At 38.3% G+C, this 24,961-nt stretch overlaps 1 protein-coding gene across 3 annotated transcripts; it reads left to right on the forward strand.

Annotated features, from left to right (window-relative positions):
* On the forward strand, nt 1-24,614 carry LOC118411911 (selenocysteine insertion sequence-binding protein 2-like). Of its 3 annotated transcripts, none has more exons than XM_035814410.1 (17): nt 1-221; nt 12,358-12,506; nt 12,998-13,253; nt 13,946-14,075; nt 14,411-14,649; nt 15,028-15,297; nt 15,803-15,991; nt 16,236-16,385; nt 16,934-17,117; nt 17,598-17,749; nt 18,253-18,574; nt 19,179-19,244; nt 19,647-19,927; nt 20,403-20,529; nt 20,820-20,974; nt 21,446-21,541; nt 22,018-24,614. In XM_035814410.1, the coding sequence occupies exons 1-17, from the start codon at nt 192-194 to the stop codon at nt 22,987-22,989; spliced, it is 3,768 nt and encodes a 1,255-aa protein (XP_035670303.1). In that variant the 5' UTR covers nt 1-191; the 3' UTR covers nt 22,990-24,614. The 3 variants fall into 3 exon arrangements, with proteins under 3 accessions (XP_035670303.1, XP_035670302.1, XP_035670304.1); XM_035814409.1 differs by having other exon boundaries at nt 4-221; nt 16,233-16,385; XM_035814411.1 differs by having other exon boundaries at nt 6-221; nt 16,233-16,385; nt 18,253-18,403.
* The last annotated feature ends 347 nt before the right edge of the window (nt 24,615-24,961 follow it).

A 24,961-nucleotide genomic window follows, 5' to 3' on the forward strand; every position in this document is an offset into this window, starting at 1 on the left:
GCATTCTATCCAATCACAGTGCTGGATATCGATCACGTGATGGACGGAGGGTCACGATTTCCGGCTTGTGCCAGTGCAGTGTTTTACGATATATCTTCCAACCAAACTGAGCAAATTTCACCACATTTTAACGTTTTGGGCCGATATTTGCGCATTTTCCTCCGATGGTTAGACAAGCGAGGCCTCCATAAATGTCTCATGGTGAGAACATCACCTCTCAGGTGAGTTTTAAGGGGTAGAAATGGTCTGTTTTGAGGGGTAGTTTTATCAAGGCGTGTGTTCTAAGACCGGTGTGTGTGTGTTCGTGACAGTTTTCCCTTGGTCTGACGCATGACAAAATCTCTCAAATTCTACTCAAAACTCCTGATCAAAACTTAAGCAGTTCAGCCATCCTTTACGCACTCATTTATTAAGAAATACCCACTGTTTCTGGCTACAGAATCGCGGTAGTCTAAGATATATGGGGTGGGCGGCTGGTAGCGTCATGGCCAGTCGCCGGGCCCTAGTAACTAAGACCAAGATTATATTATTCAAAAGACTAAAACATAAGAATAGTATCAAATTAAGTATCATATCAAAATATCATCGACGCTTGCACTTGAACAGATTCGTGCCGGTGCACGAGTAACATGTTATGCAGTTTAAGATAGCGGAAACAAAATGTAGGAACATTTTGGAAGAGAAGTGGGAGGGGGGCTGTGAAAGTGATACCTGTAGGGTTGGGCGGGGCTCAGTGGTAGCTGAGATTGTTGAACTTAGGTCGTTATATAAGGATAATTAAGACATTTTGAACACGGAAAAGTGATCCAAATATTAGCATACGCATAAAGTATCTTTACCAAGACATTTTTTGTTATTTGCTATAATTTTTTATGATTGTTTTAATAGCTGTCATGTTGGCTATCTTACTAATCGATTTGTTGTGGTCAGGCCAAGGGTCAGTATAATACATTTGTAGTTGGAATGTTCATGATCGTTTGATTTTCTCAGTGCCAGTTCTTGACACTGCAATGTATATCTTTCAATGTACTATTCAGTGTGAATTGTATTGTGTACAGGGGTTGGGGTTTTGTGCGCGTGAAAAATGTGCGCGTGAAAACTTGCGCGTGAAAAATCTGCGCGTGACAATATGCAAATTAGCTGATTCCCAAGGGATTTAAAAAAGTTTTTGCAGTTTTAAACTTAAAAAGCTCAAACAAGATGGCACAGAATGGAATTAAGTATTGTATTGTTGCATTCTAGGGTACAAAATCTCGATCTGATTGATTTTCAAGTGATTTTCAAATGTTAAGTTTTCACGCGCAAAAAAGTTTGAAATCTGCGCGTGAAACAATTTGCTTCAAAAAAAGATGAAATGAAGCTTCTAGAATGGAGAAAAACCTCAAATTGTAACATTTTACAATATAAAACCTCATACAAGTAATTTTTCCATGTATTTCTGTGAAATTAATGGGATTTTGGATTGTTCATAAAATGCAAATGAACCTATTCCCAAGGGATCTAAAAATCAGGATTTCTTCAAACCAAAAATTCTGGTTACATTATGGGAAATTATATCATAGGATCAAATTTTTCTGGCTTAGAATTCCTTGCTGCACATTTTCTGACATATTTCAGGAACTTTATTTTTTCACGCGCAAATTCTCCACGCGCACGCGCAAATTCTCCACGCGCAGAAAACCCGTTCCCGTGTACAGTTATTGTTTCAACCTCAAATCTATCAAAAACACAGTAAAAAAAATCCCCCTTCTTCATTCTGGTGAAAGTAAATTAATATACGGTGTAAGAAACAGTTTAGCACTGTTTGAATTATTACTAACGGGAGGGGGCCATACTTCGACACCCGTTCTAAGTGGATGCGCATGGCTTTTGTCAATGTACATTTTACAGTGAACTCATAAAAAACAAGTTAAGATCTTGTATGCATCCATATAACTGTTATTGAAGCTGTACAGATATATATTTCATTTAACGGTAGCGTTCCGCACTGTACTTTGACAGCGCACGAAACTTACGGCAGGTTTTCGGCTTGCGTCCTAGCAGAACGTTCCAACACAAAAAGGGGGTCCAAACTCCGACATAGTAATAACTAGACCATCGCCGTGCATTTTTTAACAACTTATGCAAATAAAATAGCACTAAAAGTCTTCATTATAATCTTTTTGTACCAAATATGGGTCATATTTTGTATTACGCGACTTATTCAAATACGGTGTGTTAAAACGTTTACCTCTAACGGTGAGACCAACTTGCCGCAAAACGGCAGCGCATTGTTACGTTGGACGGTGATGGCATTTTTCGCTTTTCGGCTTCCTTGATTGCCTTTTCATCCTGTCTTCAGGCAGCAGCAATGGCTACAGGATTTTTTAGTCGGTAGGGATAGATTTTTCTTGAATGTTTGTCGCTCTGCGGACGGGTTGACTCAGTTCAACGTGTTGAGCATCGGTCGGCCGCCGGCGTGCGTGATAGTAAAATGGCGGGGCCCCGACTGGGTGAACATTGTGGTATCATTTTAGCTCCGTTTATCCAACCCATTTAAAGGCAAAACAGAACACAGGTATTATTTTTCGGAAGGCTAATAAACATCATTTCTATGTGTGGTGGTATTTTTTCACATGTCGTATTTTGCGAAGAATAATTCCAGAGTTTCCCGGGCCACGGTCTCTATGCGTTCGCTCGTCAACTTGCACGGAAGGCGTCAAACTTGTGCAAGTTTTTCAATCGTTATCTGTGGGACTTGCTAACTTCGACACATACCCCGTCTTTGTAGTTATATACAACAAGGTTTGGTCAACAGCTAGTTGTACTTCTAATGTGCAGGCATCTATGCATTTCTCCGCAACAATGATTTTTAAAACCTGACGAAGTTTGGACCCCTGTCGAAGTATGGCCCCCTCCCGTTAGCATGTAAGTTACAGACTTGAAACAACCTACAAAATACAAATGCAGCAAACACGTGTTCAAAATAAATGAAATATAACTGTAGATTATAATTTTATATTGTCCTTCCTCTTATGATATGCCTTCGGTCCGACATTACAGGTACTAGTACTTAGTACAAAGATGTTGGGTCTGCCCTTCACATGTGTATGTAGAGCATAATCAGGTGCTTTAATTCCACATTATTCATAGCCTAATGTGTGTATGTGTGTGTTACCATGATTCTATGATCTATGAACAAACATGCATGTTTTTGTGTGTGTGTGTGCGATTCTTTCTTAGTAACTTATTATAACAGTGCCACATACAAAGTCCAGACAGAAGGTAAAGGTAGATTTTACCTGCCTGACCGAAGTCGAAACTTTCATGTTTCTTTCTTGTATTATCTAACTGCAAATATTTACATGTAACGGGAACGGGTTTTCTGCGCGTGGAGAATTTGCGCGTGCGCGTGAAAAATGTGCGCGTGAAAAATAAAGTTCCTGAAAAATTTGCCGCAAGGAATTCTATGGCAGAAAAATTTGAACCTATGATATAATTCCCCATCTGTTACCTGAATTTTTGGTTTGAAAAAACCTTGATTTTTAGATCCCTTGGGAAAAGGTTAATTTGCATATTTTGAACATTTGACAATCACGTAAATTTGGCAGAAATGAATTGAAAAATTACTCATATGAGGTTTTATATCGTAAAATGTAACAATTTGAGGCTTTTCTCCATTCTAGAAGCTTCATTTCATCTTTTTTGAAGCAGATTGTTTCACGCGCAAATTTCAAACTTTTTTGCGCGTGAAAAGTTAACATTTAAAAATCACTTGAAAAGCACTCAGGTCGAGATTTTGTACTCTAGAATGCAACAATATGATGATTAATTCCATTTTGTGCCATCTTGTTTGAGCTTTTAAGTATAAAACTGCAAAAACTTTTTGAATCCCTTGGGAATCAGCTACTTTGCATATTGTCACGCGCAGATTTTTCACGCGCAAGTTTTCACGCGCAAATTCTTCACGCGCACAAAACCCCAACCCCATGTAACCTCCTACATTCATGTACAAATTTATGTGTATGTATAGATATATACCTGTTTTGTAGTACATGTTCAAGGACATTTTTACAAAATGTTAGACATTTTTAGCCAAACACTGGGGGGGGGGGGGTTGTAATGAGTAGAGGAATTTGATAATGAATTAATTCTTGTTGTCAGTATGAAACAGTATGATCACAATCCCTATGTAGATAATTTCATAAGGTATCATTGACATTGTGTCTGAATCTAGAACAGATTACTTGTAGAAGTTTGCAGATAAATGTGGAAAATTCAAATTCAGGGATCATAAAAAATCACTATTTATCAGGATGACCCCACTGTGCATGTCGATAGATCTATTGACATGTCAAGGTTTTCATAAACAGGAAAAACCACCACAATGTTTACACCAAACAGTTCAAACATAAACATCGAGTTAGTTACAGTACTACTAGTAAACCATTTGCTGATTGCAAGGATAACCAATCACTGGTACTTCAACAACATATGTCACGACGCATTTAAGCGAGGTACAGTGATGTCTACAGTACATATATTACGTTAGTTACAGTAATACTATTTTACACTGTTTCCAAGTCAGGACCAGAAATATGCAATTGTAGTTGGTTAACAAATGGTTGAGATCAAAGGTAGAAGAATATAGAACATTTCATCATATAAATCACCCGGGATGCAAGTTTGCTTGTGACATAAGATTAGCCTTGTCTGTCCTAAAAATTTGAAATAGTCATCATTACATGACATGGAATTGATGAATTTTTGCATAATAGTAATTTGATGTAAAATAACAGGTTTAACAAAATTATAACACCATGGACTCCTAAGCAATGTGCATTGTGCAAATTCAAGGTGGAGAAAATTCAAGGTGGAGACAGCCTTGATAACGTATGTGTAAACTCAACACCAAGTATGAAAACTCAGTCTATCCTCCTGTAAATACTTTATCAATTGCATTGCATTATGATTTCATTTAAAAAAAAACTTATTAATCAGTACCCAAAACAATTGATATTCCATTCATTTTGAATTACGGTTGTAAATTCATGAAAGCAGTAGGCTTACAGTTTACTAAAGTCTGTGGGTTGTGAAAAATTTGTCTTGATCATAGTATTCATACATGATGTATGTCCCATGTTTTTTCAATGTTTTATGATTATATAACATAATGTTTTATATGGTTGGAAAGCCTGTACATTTCCTTTAAAATGATACCTCACTCTCATTTGTTATGATCACGCTTTTGTGCAATGAGTACTGTTACTGATTTTGTGAGTTGTTTCTTCCCCAAAAGTGTTGAAATCACCTGCTAAAGTCAGACACTGTGTTAATAGTGGAACTTGTTGTACTCGATGGTGGGGATCTTCCACTACCCAGTACTGTAGCCTTTTTGCTAGGGATGCAAAAGGGAAAATCAATTGAATTTGAAATACTGTAAATGCATTTAAGTTCTTGGGGATTTAATTTCGCAGTAGCGGGAAAAGGGACTTTTCGCGGAGGATTTAAGTTCGCGGTAACACCATAGACTGTAGTCTAATACCATAATAGAAAAATGTTCGCGCCATCGCGGTGTTGTTAAGTTCACGGTGAAGTGTTCACCGCGAAAACCAAGAACATTAATCCACCGCGAACATTTCTGCATTTACAGTAAACATCTTCTTGTGTGAATGTGGTGTAAAGCCACTAAAATAACTTTGACAAATGATTTCTGTAACATAATTTAGAATATAAAAACTATTGAATTTGAAGAAACAGGTTGTACTTTTTGTTTGTGCAAATGCATTTCATCCTTGAAAAGTTTAAAATACATATATGTGTATATTCACTAGATCTATATTGTCTTAAAATTTTCCTCCTTAAAGATTCTTCCTTGCAGGCACATTCAGAGATAGAAACCTTGTCCCAACAAAGATGGCATGATATCAGAATGTCATTAACTTGTGACGTCCACATTATTGGGCAATTAATATTTCATACCCCCGACATTAAACGAGCAGTCTCTCTTTGTCATCGCAAATGCCAGCCCCAGAATCTTCCATCTAAAATGATCTAATCTAAGAAAGATAATGGAAATAACTTTTTCCTTGCACGTTATATATGTTGAAGATAGAACTTTTTTGTCCCATGGAACAAACACATCCAGATAGAATTAAGATCACATACCTTATAAACTAACTTGGTAGGTACCACATCGAAACACATTCAGAGAAATCAAGGTTACCCTTTTCCAAAAAACACATTCAGATAAAATTTTGGGTTAGCCTGTATTATAGGGGAAAAAACAAAACATATCCATCACTGTAGCCAGAGAAATCTGAAGTTAAGCTATTAAGAAAAATTAATGCCGGTGGGGTTGAAGGTATATAAATTGTGTATGTCCAGATATACTTCAGAAATTTAGTCCAACTACTAGTATATTTTGGAGAGGAAAGTTAACGTTGTACCCAGAATTTGTCATTTACATAACCTTTCTGGAGTATTTTCTTACTGTGAGTGCCTGAAATATGAGGTAATTTGTAGTCAAATACAGTAGCTATGTAAAAAGTACCATGAATTGGTACAAATAATGTCTTGGCTCAAAGCACTAATACTGTATAAACTGTTATTTTACGTAGGGATGTAATTGTGAGTGGAAAAGAGGTTTTTGCGCTGTTTTGTATAGTTGAAAGTGAAAATGCAAAATCATGTATTTTTAGTGTCATGAACTTAATATGATATCCAGGCATATAGGCAAAAAAATAAAACCTTTTCCAATATTTCAAGATCTACTGTATATGTTGTGTTGCAATACCTCAAGACTGCATTGTCATAGGATTTGTCTCTGCAAAGCTCGTGCTGCAAAATATCATTAATAATTCAAGATCTCTTTAGAAAAGAGAGGACCTCATAAGGAACAATTCTTAATTGTGTTGCTGTCAAAGATTAGTACTTTATGGCTGTGATAAGATGAAAATGGAATTGAAGGTCTTGTAAAAGATACTACGGGGACTTTGTGAAGTCTTAGACTTATATATAGATATAGGTTGGTATTAGAGGTGGCAGTCACATTTGTCTTACAATCATTTTTACCACCAGCGAAATTTTCATGTACTCATGTACGAGTAACGGTTCTTTTTCAAAACAATATAACAGACTTTCACACATAAAAGATGTGTCTGAAAAAATCAAGCTACCATGGTACTATGTTGTTAGTGTTATTTAGCCTTGAAATTTTTAATATTGAAAGATTAGAAAATATAATTTGTGTTTATAAATTATACATTTAGAATAAAGGACAAACTGAACTCAAAAGAAAACATTTTGAAATTTTGGTCTATAATATCTCCATTCTTACTTCATCAATTTTCTTGTGTAATGTATCACTGGAAAGCTTGATTATCCTTTTAAGTTGCAATGTTGTGATGATGCATTCAGGGGTCTTGCACTGGAGCTGCTTGTTAGGTATTTTGGGGAAAAAAGTGCCAAGATTTCCCATGGTCATATGTCTGTTGTTTTTTGATGATATTGAGCAGTGTTTTTCATATCATTGGAAAGATTGTCTATTTTCCTTCAAAACGATGCCCCTTGATCATTTGTAAAATATCGCTTTTGTGGAACAAGCACCATAGCTGACTTCATTAGCCAAAAAGTGTTTTCTGTCCAGCATCAAACACTATTGTATTGGCAGGGAAATTTTGGCACAAATGTACATGTGACCCACCCACATACTACTAACCAGCTCTGGTGCTCTATCTGTGCATGTGAGGTAAGGTACTGTATATACAGTTGTAACACTATGAAATTCGAGCTTATGAGACAACAGAGATATGTTCAACTGAAGTCTAGTTTCCAAGCCTTTTGTGTTTAGTCTAGTTGTGTTTAGTTTGGTCTAATTTAGTACTGGTTTCTCCTCGAAAGGCCGATTGTTTGTTGTTTACCCTTAATGTAATTATAGGATGGGAAATTCAATTGATTTGGGTAGCTAAAGACTTGAACTAAACTTCAAACAAGCATGAGGACTTTGTATTGAGGAGTTCTTGATCTAGTCTGTAATCATGTCATGTGCAGCATAAGATTTTTTGCTGTATGACCCCAATGCTTCCTGTATTACTTTGTTAATTAATGCCCTCTAGCTCCCAGTTGGTAAAATAAAAATGGTAAGAAAAATGCCTCTTGTAGTAATAACTATTATCCAAGCAGGTCTGGCAAGGCAGTATCCAAGGAGTCAAGCAGTATCCAGGTACACACCTGATACTGGTTTGCTTGGAGATTACTCTCCTTCTGCATACATCTTGTTCAATGGCACTTAGTTATAATGGGTGATTAACTTAAAGGTCATTGACCCTTACATTGTACACATGTAGGGATGGCCTGTGAGTGACAGTCTGACTTTTACCAAGGATCATGAAAATTATTCACCTGGCATTATTCATCAGTACTGCAGTAGGCTGTACATATTCAAATTTCAAGCACCTTTTAATGTTTTTCTGAATTTGAAAATGATACTATAAATTTTTAAACTGGATTTAATTTTTTGAGCCCATATACCGTATATTCTCGAATAAAGTACGCACCCCAATTAAAGTACGCACCTCTGATTTTGGACAAGTCTTAGACAGATCTTTGGGACTGAAAGGTAAAATGGAAAAACTCAAATAAAGTACGCACCCCTTCTCCACCAATTTTGAACAGACCTTTAACTGGATAAATTCATATTTATGATGTTTTCCCCAGGTTATTTTGCATGAAATAACCTGCATTTGCACTGTCATTGTCTCTATAAACTTGTGAATTGCCTACTGCAAATTATAAAAATCACTGGGAACTGGTAGAAGAAATCAGGAAAAACTAGTTGTACAAGTCAAAGTCACTAACTCAAAAGGATCGTATGCAAATGCCAATCTTATGTAAATCATGTTTAGACAATTTCTTTGTTTCATGTTTAGACAACTACAAGACAACAACAATGTGCATGTTTTGAAACATTATTAGAAGTGTAGCTCCACCTTGCTTTATTTTAGGCTTTTTTACCATTTCTCTGTGCAGTGACCTCAAATAAAGTACGCACCCCAACTTTGGCAACAACTTGTAGCACCTTTTCAATTTTGAAAAGTTAAAAAAGTGCGTACTTTATTCGAGAATATACGGTATACACATATCTACATGGAGGACATTATACTTATACTACTTAACAGATCTTGTAAGAAGCATTTGTACTATTAACTGCACACGAGGTTAGATTTAAACAAATTCTTTTAAGTTGATGACAGGCTTAAGATTTTTTACTTGTGTTCATTTGACATGTGTTTATGTTGTTGTTATATTGTACAAGACTCAATTACCAAAATTGGTACCTTCCAGTACAACAGTTATTCAATGGTGTGATCTGTCAGATTATCTGGTCACTCCTGACCAATCCTATTGTTTATGTGGATTTGAGAACAAAAGCCAGGTGACCCCAACAGGTAAATATTGACGACGTCACCTGGGCGTCCCCACAACAATGTAGACCTACATAGTGACCCTGATTTGTTCGGTGGCTTGAATGTGTCATAATGAGCACTTACGTATACTACAAATCATTGTAAAAGTAAAGATCCCATAGACTGCGCCATTTTGAGGCTATAGAAGCAGTGGGTTGTTATCCAAGTTGTGTCTAGGGCATGTCTAGGAGTGAGGAAAGTAAAAACTGCTAAGGACACAATGTGCTGCCAGACTGTCAGCTGGAATTAAACCTGCAACCTTGTATCTGCTCCCCTAGCCAGTTTATACAATATTAGAACTAAGATTAGTGCATTGTTGCACCCCAAACTAGAATCCAAACCCCTTTTCAAAAGGATGATACATGTGTTACTCTAATTCTAAATGTATATGTAGAAAATATACTTTTCTCTGACTCATGAAAATTAGACCAAAAGTGCTGCATTAATGCATTTCAGAATTTTGAAGTTGGAGATGTAGACTGCTTTACACAAAGATATTAAGGTTCAAAGAAAATAAAATTTTTGAAATGAACATCTATTCTTGTTGATATAAAAACAAATTGATTATGTCCAGACATAAATCCGTAAATGTTAGTGCCAGAAGGAGGACCTATAAATATTATTAGTAGTAAGATAATCAATTGTAATTTTAAAGCAAGGTCAGAACATGTAACCACTAGGTTCAGTGACCTTTGGTCAGTTTGCTCTTTGATTGACCAGATCAGTCAATTATTGTCCTTTTGGGGGTTATTTCATCTAGCCAGGTATGTCTTGGGTCATCAATAAGTTTGTGGCCCCACCCAGAAATAAGGTGTACAACTTATATTTCTTGGTAACGTTATATGGTATGATGTCTTTTGTTAATATCCACTAAATTTCAATTGATTGCGTACTTTTCATTTGAGGTCTTTTTGAAAATCAATCTCGGTAAGTGTTGAGAAAAACAAGGGTGAACTGTGACCAGGGTGGGTCGTGTTCCTCATGCCATGAAATCTACCAAGATGTTGTCAAAATGTTTCCTCTGTATTTCAACTGGAAAAAAGTGGGTGTCTGACTTTCTTTGGACCAAGTTGAATGGCATACCTTAGCTTGCAGATCAATTGTTCATATTTTTTATTTCACTCAACTGCCTCAGCGTCGTCTCCATAGTAATGATTGTAGTTATTTCAATTTTGGTCAACATTTAAAGAATTCTTCTCCGAAATGTGAGTTGTATTTTAATTCTGGGTTAGGCCACAAACTTAGTTATTGATCATCCCTCGTAATCCTACTTGATGTTTTTACAGCATTTTTTTCTTTCTATTTTGCCGAGTTGAAAAGTGTGCTTTGGCAGATTTAAAATTTTGTACTTGGGTGTAACTGCATATATGCTTGTGTAGTGAATTCAGTGTAGTTATGGCCGTATATATAATATATGAATTGGAACTTACAATTACATAAGTTGTAAATGTTGAAATGTGCTTGTGATTTATCTTGCAGTTTTTGCATTGACCTCTACAATGCAAATTCATGAAACACAATTGTGTTACCAATGTATTACATGTTCTACAGTACTGCATAATTTATTCCACCACATAATTTACTTTTTTTAAGTAAACTGTGAATCTTTAAATATTTGCGGAGGTTTATTTTCGCTGCTTCTCTCTACTGCAAAATCATATCAACCGAAATCTTCTTCCCCATCAAGCATTGAAATTAAATTCCCTTATGATATTATAGTTTATATAACATTACAGTAACATACATGTATTAGTAACGTATATACTGACTGGTAAAAGAAATAACATAGTCTTACTTATTAGAGTCATACAGCTTGCCTATAGTAGTCTCCATAGTAATGATTGTAGTTATTTCAATTTTGGTCAACATTTAAAGAATTCTTCTCCAAAATGTGAGTTGTATTTTAATTCTGGGTTAGGCCACAAACTTAGTTATTGATCATCCCTCGTAATCCTACTTGATGTTTTTACAGCATTTTTTTCTTTCTATTTTGCCGAGTTGAAAAGTGTGCTTTGGCAGATTTAAAATTTTGTACTTGGGTGTAACTGCATATATGCTTGTGTAGTGAATTCAGTGTAGTTATGGCCGTATATATAATATATGAATTGGAACTTACAATTACATAAGTTGTAAATGTTGAAATGTGCTTGTGATTTATCTTGCAGTTTTTGCATTGACCTCTACAATGCAAATTCATGAAACACAATTGTGTTACCAATGTATTACATGTTCTACAGTACTGCATAATTTATTCCACCACATAATTTACTTTTTTTAAGTAAACTGTGAATCTTTAAATATTTGCGGAGGTTTATTTTCGCTGCTTCTCTCTACTGCAAAATCATATCAACCCAAATCTTCTTCCCCATCAAGCATTGAAATTAAATTCCCTTATGATATTATAGTTTATATAATATTACAGTAACATACATGTATTAGTAACGTATATACTGACTGGTAAAAGAAATAACATAGTCTTACTTATTAGAGTCATACAGCTTGCCTATAGTATAGACAAATAAGAAGTAGGGGGTAAAGCAAACATAGACAACCAGTGGTTCTGTGACCTTTACTCTAATTCTTAACGGTTGGGAATTTGTACGTAAACAAAATTACTACATGTCATGATGTGAACTGTTAAATTCTTACCAGGGTAGGAAGAAAGGAATCTTGTTTTTGGTTATGCTGTGACAATGGGAATTTCAAAATATTTTTTATTAGTTTTTCTGTCAGATTTTTAATATCAAACCATGATCTAAATGGACTGTTAATTTTTTTTATCTCAAATATATACAATGTATCTTTGCAATAAGGAGTGGAATAGATTTAAGAAACTTTGTACATTGATTGACACACTTCAATAGAAAATCCCAGATTAACCATGGTGATGTTTGTTGTTGCTTTTGTACAGGTGAGCCAGTTGTCTGCTGAGGTGGAGCCTTTTGTGCCCTCTGCGCTCCCTCTCCCGACCTCTGACCCCAGCGGGGGCACACAGCCGCACGTCCTCCCTAGATATGTCACATCGTGTTACCCGTTTGTTCAACCTCCGGAGGTGACACCGTAAGTAAAAATACACTGTTCTGTCGTCATGCTGGTCAGTTTAGATGTCAGTGGAGATTTTCCTTTATGTTCTGATCCTGTTCTATCTCTCATCGCTTCACTGCAGAGTAGTCTAGTGCCTGTTAATAGGGAAACTGTTGGCATTTGAATATTCACTGAAAATACAGGACAGAGATTTGATTGGATGACTCACATGGCTCTCATAGGTACAGGTTCAATCTGGCCTTTGATTCCTGTTACATTGCGTCCGAGAAACCCAAATAATGCAGAATATCAGGATCATTTTACATCAATGGGGACCAAACTAGTACTATTGTTAAGGTAAAGGGTAGTTAGAGCTACGTTTGTAGAATAGGATGAATTCTAGGCTACTGTCGTCCACTGCAACTGAAGTCTTTTTTCTTCTTTTTAATCAAGCAATGTACCATTTCCTTTATGTCAAAACTGGCCTGCACCAAAGCAATAAATGTATTGTATGTTTTGTGTTACAGTGAGGGTTACGTCCAAGAAGTCCGCTGGCCAAGTTCTGTACCTAACCCCCAGTATAACCCCTATCCACCCCTCTCCCCCCAGCCCCACCTCCCACATTATTACCCTCCTCACAACACCCCACCGCCACCAGGACCGTTTCTACCTCACCCCTCTCCTTACCCCCCTCCCCTGTATGCAGGGTACCCCCCTCCCCCTCATCTATACCCACCACCCTATGGGACCAGGTCTCCAACACAGCAGGTCACAAAACAGAAGGTAATTAAGTATTTTATAATATATGTATGATTATGTTTCCTGACAGGGGAAAACATATTGTTTCTGCAGGTATGTTCTCCTTACTTTTTCCTTGTCTTGAACCAATCAGAGCTTAGATGGGTTACAACTGCCAGTGACATCAGCATATCAGCTGTTGCCGGAAATATGAACAAAATATTAGCTGTTGCAGCATAGATACATTTTGTATTCTTTTGCAATGCTTCTGGGCCAAGTGTACAGTATTGTGTGCTAGTAGCTTGGCAAAGGCAAATTTCTTGAAGGGTAACACTTTCTTAAAAAGTTAAAGATGTTGCCTTTCTAGTTTACCTTGGATTGTGATCATGATTGGTCAGTTACAGGTGTAATTTGAGAAATGATCTTGAAAAAAAATAGCAAAATATGGTTGGTAAGTCCATGTGCTTTGTGTCAATAATTCTTAATTTATTGAACAAAAAATTAAAGTGATATTTGGTATGATGAATTCTTGTTACTGTTTGCTTGACATTGTTTAAAGTGGCCTTTGACTGTCATCAGGAACTACTGATACAGTTTGATAACTGACAGTTGACATTTTGATGATGATCTTTTTTCGTGTCTCTGTGACATTAACTTGATTAAATGAAATGCCAGGTGCTATTTCTTACCTGTGATCATAGAACAAGATCTAAGATGTTTTTTATTTCTTTTGTTAGACCCGAAGGAGAAGCGGCTCACGGTCAGTTCAAACCAAGAGTATCGCTGTCCAGAAGGAGGCATCCAGCAACAGTCCTGTCCACAACAGACACAGAACTATCATTTTACTGGATGCCAGTCAACAAACTGGTATGAAATGTTTCCGTCTGTTACAGAGATTTAGTTTATGTTTGTTGGTATGTCTGTTTTTTTTTGTTGCTTATATGCCTGTACCTATTTGAATGCCACAGTGTTTGTGGTTCTCACATGCTAGGGATGTAGACATTGTAGGGACACTGACAGGAAGTTAGGTGAAAGGTCCTGGAATAGGTTATCTCATTTATTGTCTTCAATTTCTTGCTCTAGGCATGCCTGAAAATGCTGGAATCAGAAAGAAATTAATTTGCATTTATGAATTGAACAATAAATTCACAAAACTAAGAATATCTGATTGAGGTATGACGTCTTCCATTTATTTTCCTCAGATTTCCCTGACGACATTGCAGACAAGTCCTTACGGGATAAACCCAGCCCACTGCTGAGGAAGTCCAAAGCCCGCAGGTTGGCAAGTCGTAGGCCGCAGGATCCGTCGTCAACAGACTCAGAAGAGGACGAGGGGGGCATCGATAGCGACTCTGGCTACAGCAGTCCGAAACACGGCAGGAATCAGAGCGCAAATAGTAGTACGTCAGAAGCCGCCACTGGGACTTGTATTGTTCAACAGGTAACCCCTTCTCATCCACATAATCAAATCAGTATGGCCTTAATACAGGTCACCACTAAATAAGGCTCAAAAAAGTTGCTCTGGGGTTGAGAGTTACTTTTAAGTACCGGGTAAGAAAAAAACTACAAGCTCAGTCACATGCATAATGTGATTGTCATAGGGCCGTACAGTTGTAAACATGCTGCTTTTATATAATACATTGTTTACATCTATTACGATGCATAAGTGTTTTGATAGAAGAACTTGATTGCACGACAGTTGAAGCAGGTGCAATGTATGGCAATCTGTGAACATAGGAGTTGGACCAGTACACGCACTTATGCAAAGATTGTAAATAACTATTTGTAATTATTGATATTGTTGTTCTGTATTCCTCAGGCTGGTGCTCCACTAGATTATGCTGGTTACATCCCACCACACTACTACCAAGCCTACGGATTCACCCACCAACACACCTCTCACGTGGGGCTGACGCACCCCCCACCACCCGGACCTATGATCCGACAAGACACAGCCAGCCCCAGGGGTAGGGGAAGAGGGAGGGGGGCCTGGGGACAACCACCACCCCCACTACCAGGGGAAGCAAAAGGAAAATGGCGACAGAGAAAGAGATCGCCAAAGAACAGTGGAGGGAGGGAAAGAGAGGAGGTAGGACTACTGTAAATGCCTCGAAGTTTCCATTGAATCTATTTCACAATGGGGAGAAGATGGGTTGTTTGCTGTTATTTTAAGTGTTGTGTAGCACTATTGTCACATGTACTGTACAGTATAAGAAACAAGTCTGCAGTTAAGCATTCACTGCAAAACCAAGACCACAAAACCCCTCGAAAATTACAGTATATATGTGTATGTATGTATGTATTGTATAAAAAAATTGAAACACAAAAATACTTTTTAAAATTTAAAGCTGGCACATCATCTACGTCATACAAAAATGACTGTGTAGGTGTTTCTGATGCCTACATCATGCATTCTAAACCCTGCTGTTTACCAAGGCTCATTATACTCCCCCCTCACCATAGGTAAACTAACCTAGCTGATACTTGGCTAGTTGAATAGCCTTAAGCATTGAAAATTTCTATTAAGACTTGTACCAGTCTTAAGCAGTTATGCAGTAGTTTTGACCTTACATGTAATTCCCATCCACCATCAGCACCCAGAGTTGGATGGTTCGACCCTGCCCTCTACCCCCCGTTCTGTGGCCAGTAGTGATGCGGAGTCCTTACAGTTCCATGATGAGATGGAGTTCCCCAGTCTGGGGGCACCACAACAGTCTCAGGCACAGAACCCATCGGCTCCCATGTCATATAGCGCTATACTACAGACTGCTGCACCACCTAAGGTACTGGGGCAAAGAAGCAATAATCTAGTTCACAGTTTCAAGTGCTTGTCGAAGTTAAAGGCTCATGGCATAATAAAAAGTGGATGACTTTGAAAATAAAAGTAACCACTGCAAACATTTCAAGAGTTACGATAACAGCAAAATTAACACTTTTCAATACCTCAGCGTCAGGAAGGGTACAATAATGTAAATTTTGATATGAAACTTATTTGATTCTTGATCTTTTTTACCTCCACATTAGCAGTTGCCTGGCTCCCAGGAACCCCTGAATCCTGCGACTGTAGTCTCGACACCTGTTGAAGTGAAAAAAGAGGGGAAGAATGCCAGAAAGAAGAGGAAAAAGGCTCTGCTAGCAGCCAAGGCTGCTGCTGAGGAGTATTCAGAGATCACTCAGGTAATTTCAGAAAATCAAGTGCCAACATTAACTGTTCAGTTCTTTGTAGGCATCTTTAGAAATTTTCTCAACCACAAGATCACTTGGGTTTCAAATATTGTTCTAGGTGTCTTATATTGTGGTAAGGGTTGTTGACTTAAAAATCTGAATTTGAATCCCTTACAGACATATTTACTCACTCAACTCAGGGGAAAATGAGTGTCTACATTGTAGGTTAGGTTAGGGATATCCTTTCGGATGGGACGTAAAGCCGATGGTCATGTGTTTAAGGAGAGCTACATGTGTACATCTCAATGTTAAAGAACCCACCACACATGAGTAGGACTCCGTCCTGGTGTGAGTGAATCAAACCTTGTAATCTAGTCATCTTGAAAGGCAATAGTCACCCATAGCAATCCTTCTAAAAATGTCGTAAATCTCAATAATATTAGATAAATCTTGAAAAGTGACAAATATAACTGGCAATAGATGTAGCATTCATGGTTCGAGTTCTTGATATTGAAGGCGTAAAAACCAATGTTGAGTTCCTTTGTTTCTTGCTTTCTTAGGAACAGTCCAAACTTCAGGAGATTCAGAAGAAGGCGTCTGGGAAGAAGAGTAAGCAGCCGATGCAGCTGGACCTGGGTGACATGCTGGCAGCGCTGGAGAAGCGACAGCAGGAGCTGAAGCTCAAGACAGCTGCTGGCCCAGCCAAGACAGCCGCTGTATCAACAGGAACAGTACCTGTACAAGGTAAAGGTCTGAGTAGTGGCATAATTCTATATTTGGGTTGACAGAACATAAGAGAAATGAAAACAGGAGCTGAAGCTCAAGACAGCTGCTGGACCCAGGCGTCTCTACAGGAACAGTACCTGTACAAGGTAAAGGTAGAGTAGTATCATTCTGTGTATTGCTGTATTTGGGTCCACAGAACCTAAGAGAAATGACAGCAGAAGCAAAAGAAAGTTCCTGTTTTCGACAAGGCAGCTGGTGTTCAAGGGTTACCTGTTCAAGGGTTCACAAAACTAGAGGAAAGGAAGGGAAAAGAAATGAGGAAAGAATTGTGATAAATTCATTGTAAATCATAGGGTAGAGGCTATAACAGCATTCATAGTGATATTTGTAACACTGTTCCTCTGGTCACCACGAAGATAGAGCACCTTAACAATAACTGATGTAACAAGATGATTATTGTATTGTTAAAATGAATTTTCTGATTTTGCCTTTTTTCAGTGGTATCATCAGACAATAAACAGTGGAGTGGTAAGAAAGAGGCTTCCAATGTAAGTATGCCTCACAATCCCTTGGACTCACATGCTCCCGCTGTCAAGAGAGGCAAGGAGAGAGAAACCCCACACAAGAAGAAACCAAGTGCCTTGAAGAAGGTAAAATCACCAAATTGTTACAGCAGTAACTTTCAGATTTAGTTTGTAAAAATTAATCCACTGGCACTGAGCTAAATATTCATGCTTTATGCAAGGTCAATTTGTGACAACTAATTAACCAAAAGTTGTTTTAGCATTTTTCTTCTAATGAAAGGACTTTAAATCCTTGAAGTTTAAGTTAATCAATAGAAAATATTAATTGCACAGCAATGCCTTCACAGTTCTTTATTATGCTGCGTAATCTGTAAAAGTTGATTTGGTCTTGCCAAAGTTGGGGTACTGACAGAATTTCAGGATAGACTGATCCCATAGCCTTCCAACCTTGGTCAAAATGTAAAAATGAAAAATGAAAACCAAAAAATGCAAGTCTTTTGTAGAACGTGCAGCCACTCTCATTGGTCAAACTGCTAGTTACCATGTTGTCACCAAATACTGAATACTGCTCATTGGTTGGCCTCCTACATGTAACTGTGATTGACAGTAAGGATCGGTCTATTCCACAGGTTATTCTGAAGGAACGGGAAGACAAGAAGATGCAGAAATTGATGGAGGACCAGGCACACTCGGACGCGGAAACTGGCGAGGTCCCGTCCAGCACGGCGTGCTATATCCCGTTTTCCATGGAAGATTCAGACGGCGGGACGTCCCAGGAGGGTGAGAACACCACAAATTCCCCCCTTTCAGCCAAATTCGATCAAATCACGCAGGACAATAATGCAGGATCACCACCAGACACCCTTAAACCGGTAGAACTTGTGAAAACCTCCGGGCAAACTGCAATGGAGGATTTCAATGATGATGATGATGTTGATGATTGGGAAGAAGGTATGTTGAATCTTACATATCAGTCTGTCCTCTAGACTTGGTTTGAGGCTTGAAAATCCATAAGATTAAAAGGTTGGTTTGCAGTGGTCTTTTTTCTTCTCCGTTCACTTCTGTTTGCTTTAGTAGCTGTTAGGCTTTTGAGTGTGAGCTTTCACCTTAGAAATAAACTTTTACTTTCACATGCATTCTTTTACTTAACTTAGACTGTCCTGTGTTTATTAACACTTCATGCACACTGATGCTTCATCATTTGCTCTGTTGGCATTTTTGTCTGCATGTATCTGTGTAATAAATGTGCATGAATTTTATGTACTTTGCTTTTGATAACACTACATGCCTTGCTGCCATACTAAGTACTTGCATTTCACAATAAGCCAGTTCAGTTTAAACTGCATTTGCACAAGGCCATAGGTGTAGACCCGTAATTTGTAAATCGTTCTTGTCTACACTATGCATAATACATGTCCAGATGTGTTTTGTTTATGTCTCACAGCCTTCAACTTTGACATATTACACAATACTACTACATCACACTGTGCATGCACTGTTGGAACCACAAAGTCTTACTATGATTACAATATGTTGTGCTACTACTTCTTTGTAGAGCCCAAAGCAATGTCTGCACCCGAACCAAAAGAAGAGGAGTATTATGGGGCCCTGTCACAAGATGGTAAGAATTTTCATGAATACTGCATTGTTAATCGTTTTTAAGAAAAATGTTTGATTGATTTTAGACTAAGAATTCAGACTATGCATTGTGCTCCTAAGACTTTGGACTACTTTCAAATTGTCCTGGATCAATAGGAAAATAATCTAAAGGACCACCAAAGAGTGGCCACAATGGCCAAGTGGGCATTATGCACAAGCAGTCAATAGTACCAGTTTGACTGTACTTAAAAATTGTATTTTTCAGTGACATGTCATTGTTGTTTTTAGAAATACAGAAACAAACTAGACCAGTGTCATCAGGTTAGCAGACCTCTTTCAGAAAAGATGGGAATAAAGCAGCATGTAATTGCCAGAAAATGTTGACCCCTTTGATTGAACTATGATTTTTCGTTCAAATTTTCAGACCACAGCTTCCGTGGTTCCATGAGCCTGAGTGCAACGGGAAGTGAACTATCACCCCTGAGCCAAGCGATGTCACCAATCAACTTCAGCCCGCTGTCGTCTGCGTCGCCGCTGTCCTCTGGAACGGGTAGCCCGCTGTGCGCACCATCTCCCATCGGACCGAAAATCCACAGCCGGCGGTTCCGCGAGTACTGCAACCAGGTCCTGGACAAGGAAATTGACGCTACCGTCACAATGCTGCTGCAAGATTTGGTTCGCTTCCAGGACAGGCAGTACCATAAGGTGGGTTCCAAATGTGACACTACCTTCACAGCCAGGTCCCAAATGTGATGCTAACTTCACAGCCAAGTCCTAAATATGATACTACCTTAAAGTTTACATCCAGGTCTCAACTGTGATGCTGGTGCTAAATGTGGGGCTATATTCACAGTGCTTTGTAGTATGTTCACCACTTAATGTTGGGTACAAATGAAGATATTTGAAAATGTTCACCCTATGGTTATTGGATAAGTAAAGACAGATACAATGTTATGAGTGTTGTATGCGTTTATGGTGGTACATGTTCAAGTCAAATAATATTTAGTTTTACCACATTTGTGGATGTATTGACATAACAGGTGACTGTTACCTTTTCAAGATGTCCACCCGGACACCAGACTGTAAGGTTTTTATCCACTCGCATTGGGAAGAATGTCCTACGGTGAAGGTATAATTTGTGTGCTATTTCTAAATTATTTTGTGGTTAACAATTCCACAGGACCCAATCAAGGCCAAGGCCAAAAGACGTATTGTCATGGGGTTACGCGAGGTCACCAAGCACCTGAAACTGAGGAAGCTGAAATGCATCATCATTGCTCCAAACCTGGAGAAAATACAGTCCAAAGGTATGATCGTATGCAGGATAGAATGTCTTTAAATATTACTCTAATATGTGACTCTCAGACTGTCTATATATTTTAAGTATACATTACACTTGAGAAGGTACATTCATTTCATTTATATCCCTATAGGGCTGTTTTGGTTGAAAAGTTGGTTGGAGTCATCCAACTTGTTTAGAAATAAAGATGTAAAATTGTTGAGTGCCTTTCCCAAGGGCACAGCATTGGGGCCTACAAAGGACCCAGAGCCAGGTGGCATTATTCTTGTAAACATGGGACTGTTTTACATTTCCCAGGTGGTCTTGACGATGCTATTGAGACCATACTGAACCTGTGTATGGAGCAGGACGTACCATTTGTGTTTGCTTTGGGGAGAAAAGCCCTTGGCAGGGCTGTGAACAAACTGGTACCTGTCAGCGTGGTGGGGGTCTTCAACTATGATGGTGCAGAGGTACGGATACTTTATTCTATGTTAAGTGTCCAAGTACTGTAAATGTTGAAAATTTGAAATGTTTCTGTGGTTTTTGCATTGTCCTCATTCCGGCAAGCTTAAGTTTCAATTTCAGTTTATTTATTTATCCAGGAAAGTACACATCGCCTACTGGCGTTTTTCAATACTTAAAAACCACAGTTAAAGTGATAGTTCTGTCTTCTGCCTGCCTAACCCATTGTTTCAACCACATCTTCAAACTCTCTTTTCTACTTTTAACCATGAAATCAAATGCCTGTGAATTTAAAGGCATTTACAGTAATATGTTAAATTTTAGCTTCTCCTCACATTAACGACTTGCGTGAAAAAGCCTTGAACTATCTTGGTTTGTCTTTAGGTCAGAGGTTAAGACTCGAAAATGTCATGCTACGATACACTTATTAATGGATTGATTAATTAATTAATGCATCTAAATAATTGTTGTTTCTCTAGGAACATTTTAAGACAATGGTAGAGCTGACCACCCAAGCACGCAATGCCTACATCGACATGGTCACCATCTACAGACAGGAATGGGAGCAAATGCAGGTGGGAACTGATTGCTCATTGGTCAGTTAAGATTGAGGATATCATCTGATTGGTCAGTTTGAATTCTGTTTAGCTATCCAGTAATGCATACATGGACTTTACAGCTGCAATTTATTGACAATTCTTTAACAGATTTTATGATGAGACATGAATGCCTACTGATGGTATATCTTATTAAGTGATCAAGAGATCCCTAACTATTTGGTACATGTAGGACAGTGCCCATTTCTCTTTGTTGGCCCATGGGCCACACAGTCGTCTTTGCACAGTACAGTAGGGGAATCCATTGAAAGGGGCAATAAAACTCATGACCTACCTCATTCAAAGCAAGGACTCGCTAGCTATAAGCTATTGCTGTTGATCATTTTATTGGTCCCTTTGAACTCTTCATTATGACATATGGGATGGATACTTATTATAATAATCAATGTCATTTCTGGGCAAGTTGTTTGACATTGATCTTCAATGTTTTTCAGGCAATGAGGAATAGCGGCCAGCCAATTTACCCCGCTCACTTAGGCCACTCTCGTAATCCGTCCGCTGCGTCTGCTGTCTCCTTCAGCAGTGTCCTCTCTGAGACAATCTCCGAGTGTCACCCAGAGCACGACGGGGACATTGAAGGGCCAAAGATCAAGGTTGAGGCGGCAAAGGTCACGGAGGAGTCAAAGCTGAAAGGTCAAGAGGAGTGCACTGAACAGGGTGCCATTAAAGCAGAGCCCACAAAAGAAAGCCTGAATAGTGAAACAGAAAATAACTTGAAAGAAAACTCAAGTGAGAGTAACTCTGACAGGGCTGACGTGGAGTCTGAGTCATCTGAAGGACCAGAGTCGGTGTCGCGGCACTCGGAGATCGTTGAGTTCCCGCCTGCGTACGACGACGTCTTAACCAGCTCAGCTGCCACGACAGTTGTTAACGGAGCGGAGAGCGAGGTGACAGATGTTGTAGAGGAGGAAGGAGATGTGCTGAACACTTCCTGTAGTTCATCCAAGCTACGCGTGCTCGACACGGGAAGAATTGAGAGCTGGGTCGTTGAGGCATCCCAGTGTGTGGAGAAACTGGATCTTGATCCTCAGCAACATGCTGAGGAGAAAATAGACCCTGATCAGAAGAAGGCAGAAAGCAAAGTAACTTCAGAACAGGACTCGTCAAAAGACCTTCGGGCTGATTCCAAGCCAGATGTCGACACAAGACCTGGCCGTAATGTCTCCCCTACAAAGCAGATGGACTCTACCCCAGCAGAAGAGCAGAACACAGCAAACTGTGACCTTAGCAACCTGAAACAGAATGTGCAACTTCAATCCGAGGGGGGAGAAGTTTCAGCGGAAAAGAAGACAATAGCAAGTAAGGATGAGGATTCAACAGCGGGGCAAACTGGCTCGTTATCAGAACCCGCAGATGAAGTTGGCAAGTTCAATGGGACAGTGTCCACGGAAATCAATGACAGATAGCGGGAATATTAAATCATTGTAAAAAAAAGTGTTTACAATATGGTGATGATAGAAAGAGTAAGGGTACAATTTGTAAAATAGTTTGACTTCACATTTTGAGAATAGCAAATCCACTGCTAGAGTGCTAACCTTTTTTTTTAACCCACTCCATTTGTGTTTGATTTGTTTATCAAAAGTAAGGTACCATAGAGAAAAGTGTGTTTTTCTCAATGTGACAAGTGTATACACCATAATGAATTGTGGAATACTGTACTGTATCTGTCATAGATGGTTTGTTCAATAGAATATCATGCCTTTATTATGGCAATATGAATTATATCACGTTTGCAATGGCCCAAGGCAACAAAACATTAGGTCTGAAGAAAATTTAACATTGCTAGAAAATGTTGAATGTTTTCCTTTGAATTGAGACATGAAATATTTGATAAGGTGTTGAAACTTCCTTAGATTTGCTTGATTGAAACTGTTGTGCTTTTTAGCAGAGTTTGTGTAACAGCTTCTTACACGATTCTGCCAGGCCACATATATTGGCTACCCAGAAAAATGTGTCAGAAGCAGATCTCTTATGCAACGTACCCCAATATGATTCACTCCTGCATTTGTAATCTGTGCATATTTTGGGTTGTTGCACCAGAGATCACTCAAACATACATGTACTGTTTTCCGATAGAAAAGTGCAAAATAGAAGTACTACTGTAATAATGCACCAAATACTGTAGAGAACATTAACAAAGAATTGAATATATTCCTGAAGCTCTCCAAACGAATCAGCTGAGATTAATTTTGATTTTTTTTCATCAACATGTGCCCATGTACTTTAAGTTTATTATTTAGTATATAATGAAAGTGCTGTCATGGTATCACCTCATCATCATTGTAGTAACTGTTGTGCAACAGAAAATTCTACTGTCTTTTGCAATCTACATTGGTGGTCACTCCTAAAAGCTAAGGTCACTTTCAGAACTAAGTGATAGCAAGATATTTTGCTTAGAGTATCTTGAAATGGCTTTACCTGTTTCATAGAAATATGAAACTGTCCGAATGATTAAAACCAAGTACAACTTACAGTTGAAACCAAAAGGAATAAGAATTCAGTGTTCTTTTTACCCCATGTCATGTTTCAAATGGAATAGCCCAAAATCATGTACTTCATCATGAGATTTGCCAATTTTTGGTATGACAGGGCCGAGAAGTTTCTTATCGTTGGAAAATGATGGGTATGACTTCAGATCCATGTCCGTATGCTTTTGATTGAAGTTCTTTAAACCATTTTTTCATTGTGTGCACTTAGTTCGGAACACATTTAAATTGGTTGGTGTGTGTCTGTCATTTCCCTTCTTGCACAATGTTGCTGCTACACATCTTTCCAAGCAAATACAGACCCACCTGTACATGTCTGCCCTACAATGCTAGAATGCTATGATATAGAAACATACCCTTGTTTTTAAGGCAGACAACTTGTATGCAGCATCAGAAGTCCTGCTATCCATGACTGTACAATAAAATTTCCCCAGCTCTTCAAAAAGTAAGATAAAAAGACACAGTTGCACAATTTGTTAGTCTTACGTATATACTTTTTTATAGTTCACTTCCTATACAACAGGGAAGGAAATGTATCATTTATATGTGTGTGTGTGTGTGTTTCTAAGTAGTATAGAAAATACAGCTTGTAACATAAGACCATAGAAGGTGAAATGTACAGTTTTTGTTCTAGATAAATATGTTCTAGATGTATATAGAATAAGCCAATTCATAGTTCCAACTGTGCATGTGCAGCAAGATACATTGTGAGTAATATTTCAATGATGAAGGCCCCTAACTTGTAAACACTTGTTTAGGCCATGTCCAGACATGTTTTGTGTATGTATCAGGGGTTTTCAACTTTTATTACGCATAGTGCTCTTCACTGCGCATGAACAGTGGAAATTGTGAATACTTATGATCATACTTTTCTTTCTGCTGTTCAGTTTGA

This window comes from Branchiostoma floridae, chromosome 3, assembly GCF_000003815.2.
Source record: "Branchiostoma floridae strain S238N-H82 chromosome 3, Bfl_VNyyK, whole genome shotgun sequence".
Lineage (NCBI taxonomy): Eukaryota > Metazoa > Chordata > Leptocardii > Amphioxiformes > Branchiostomatidae > Branchiostoma > Branchiostoma floridae.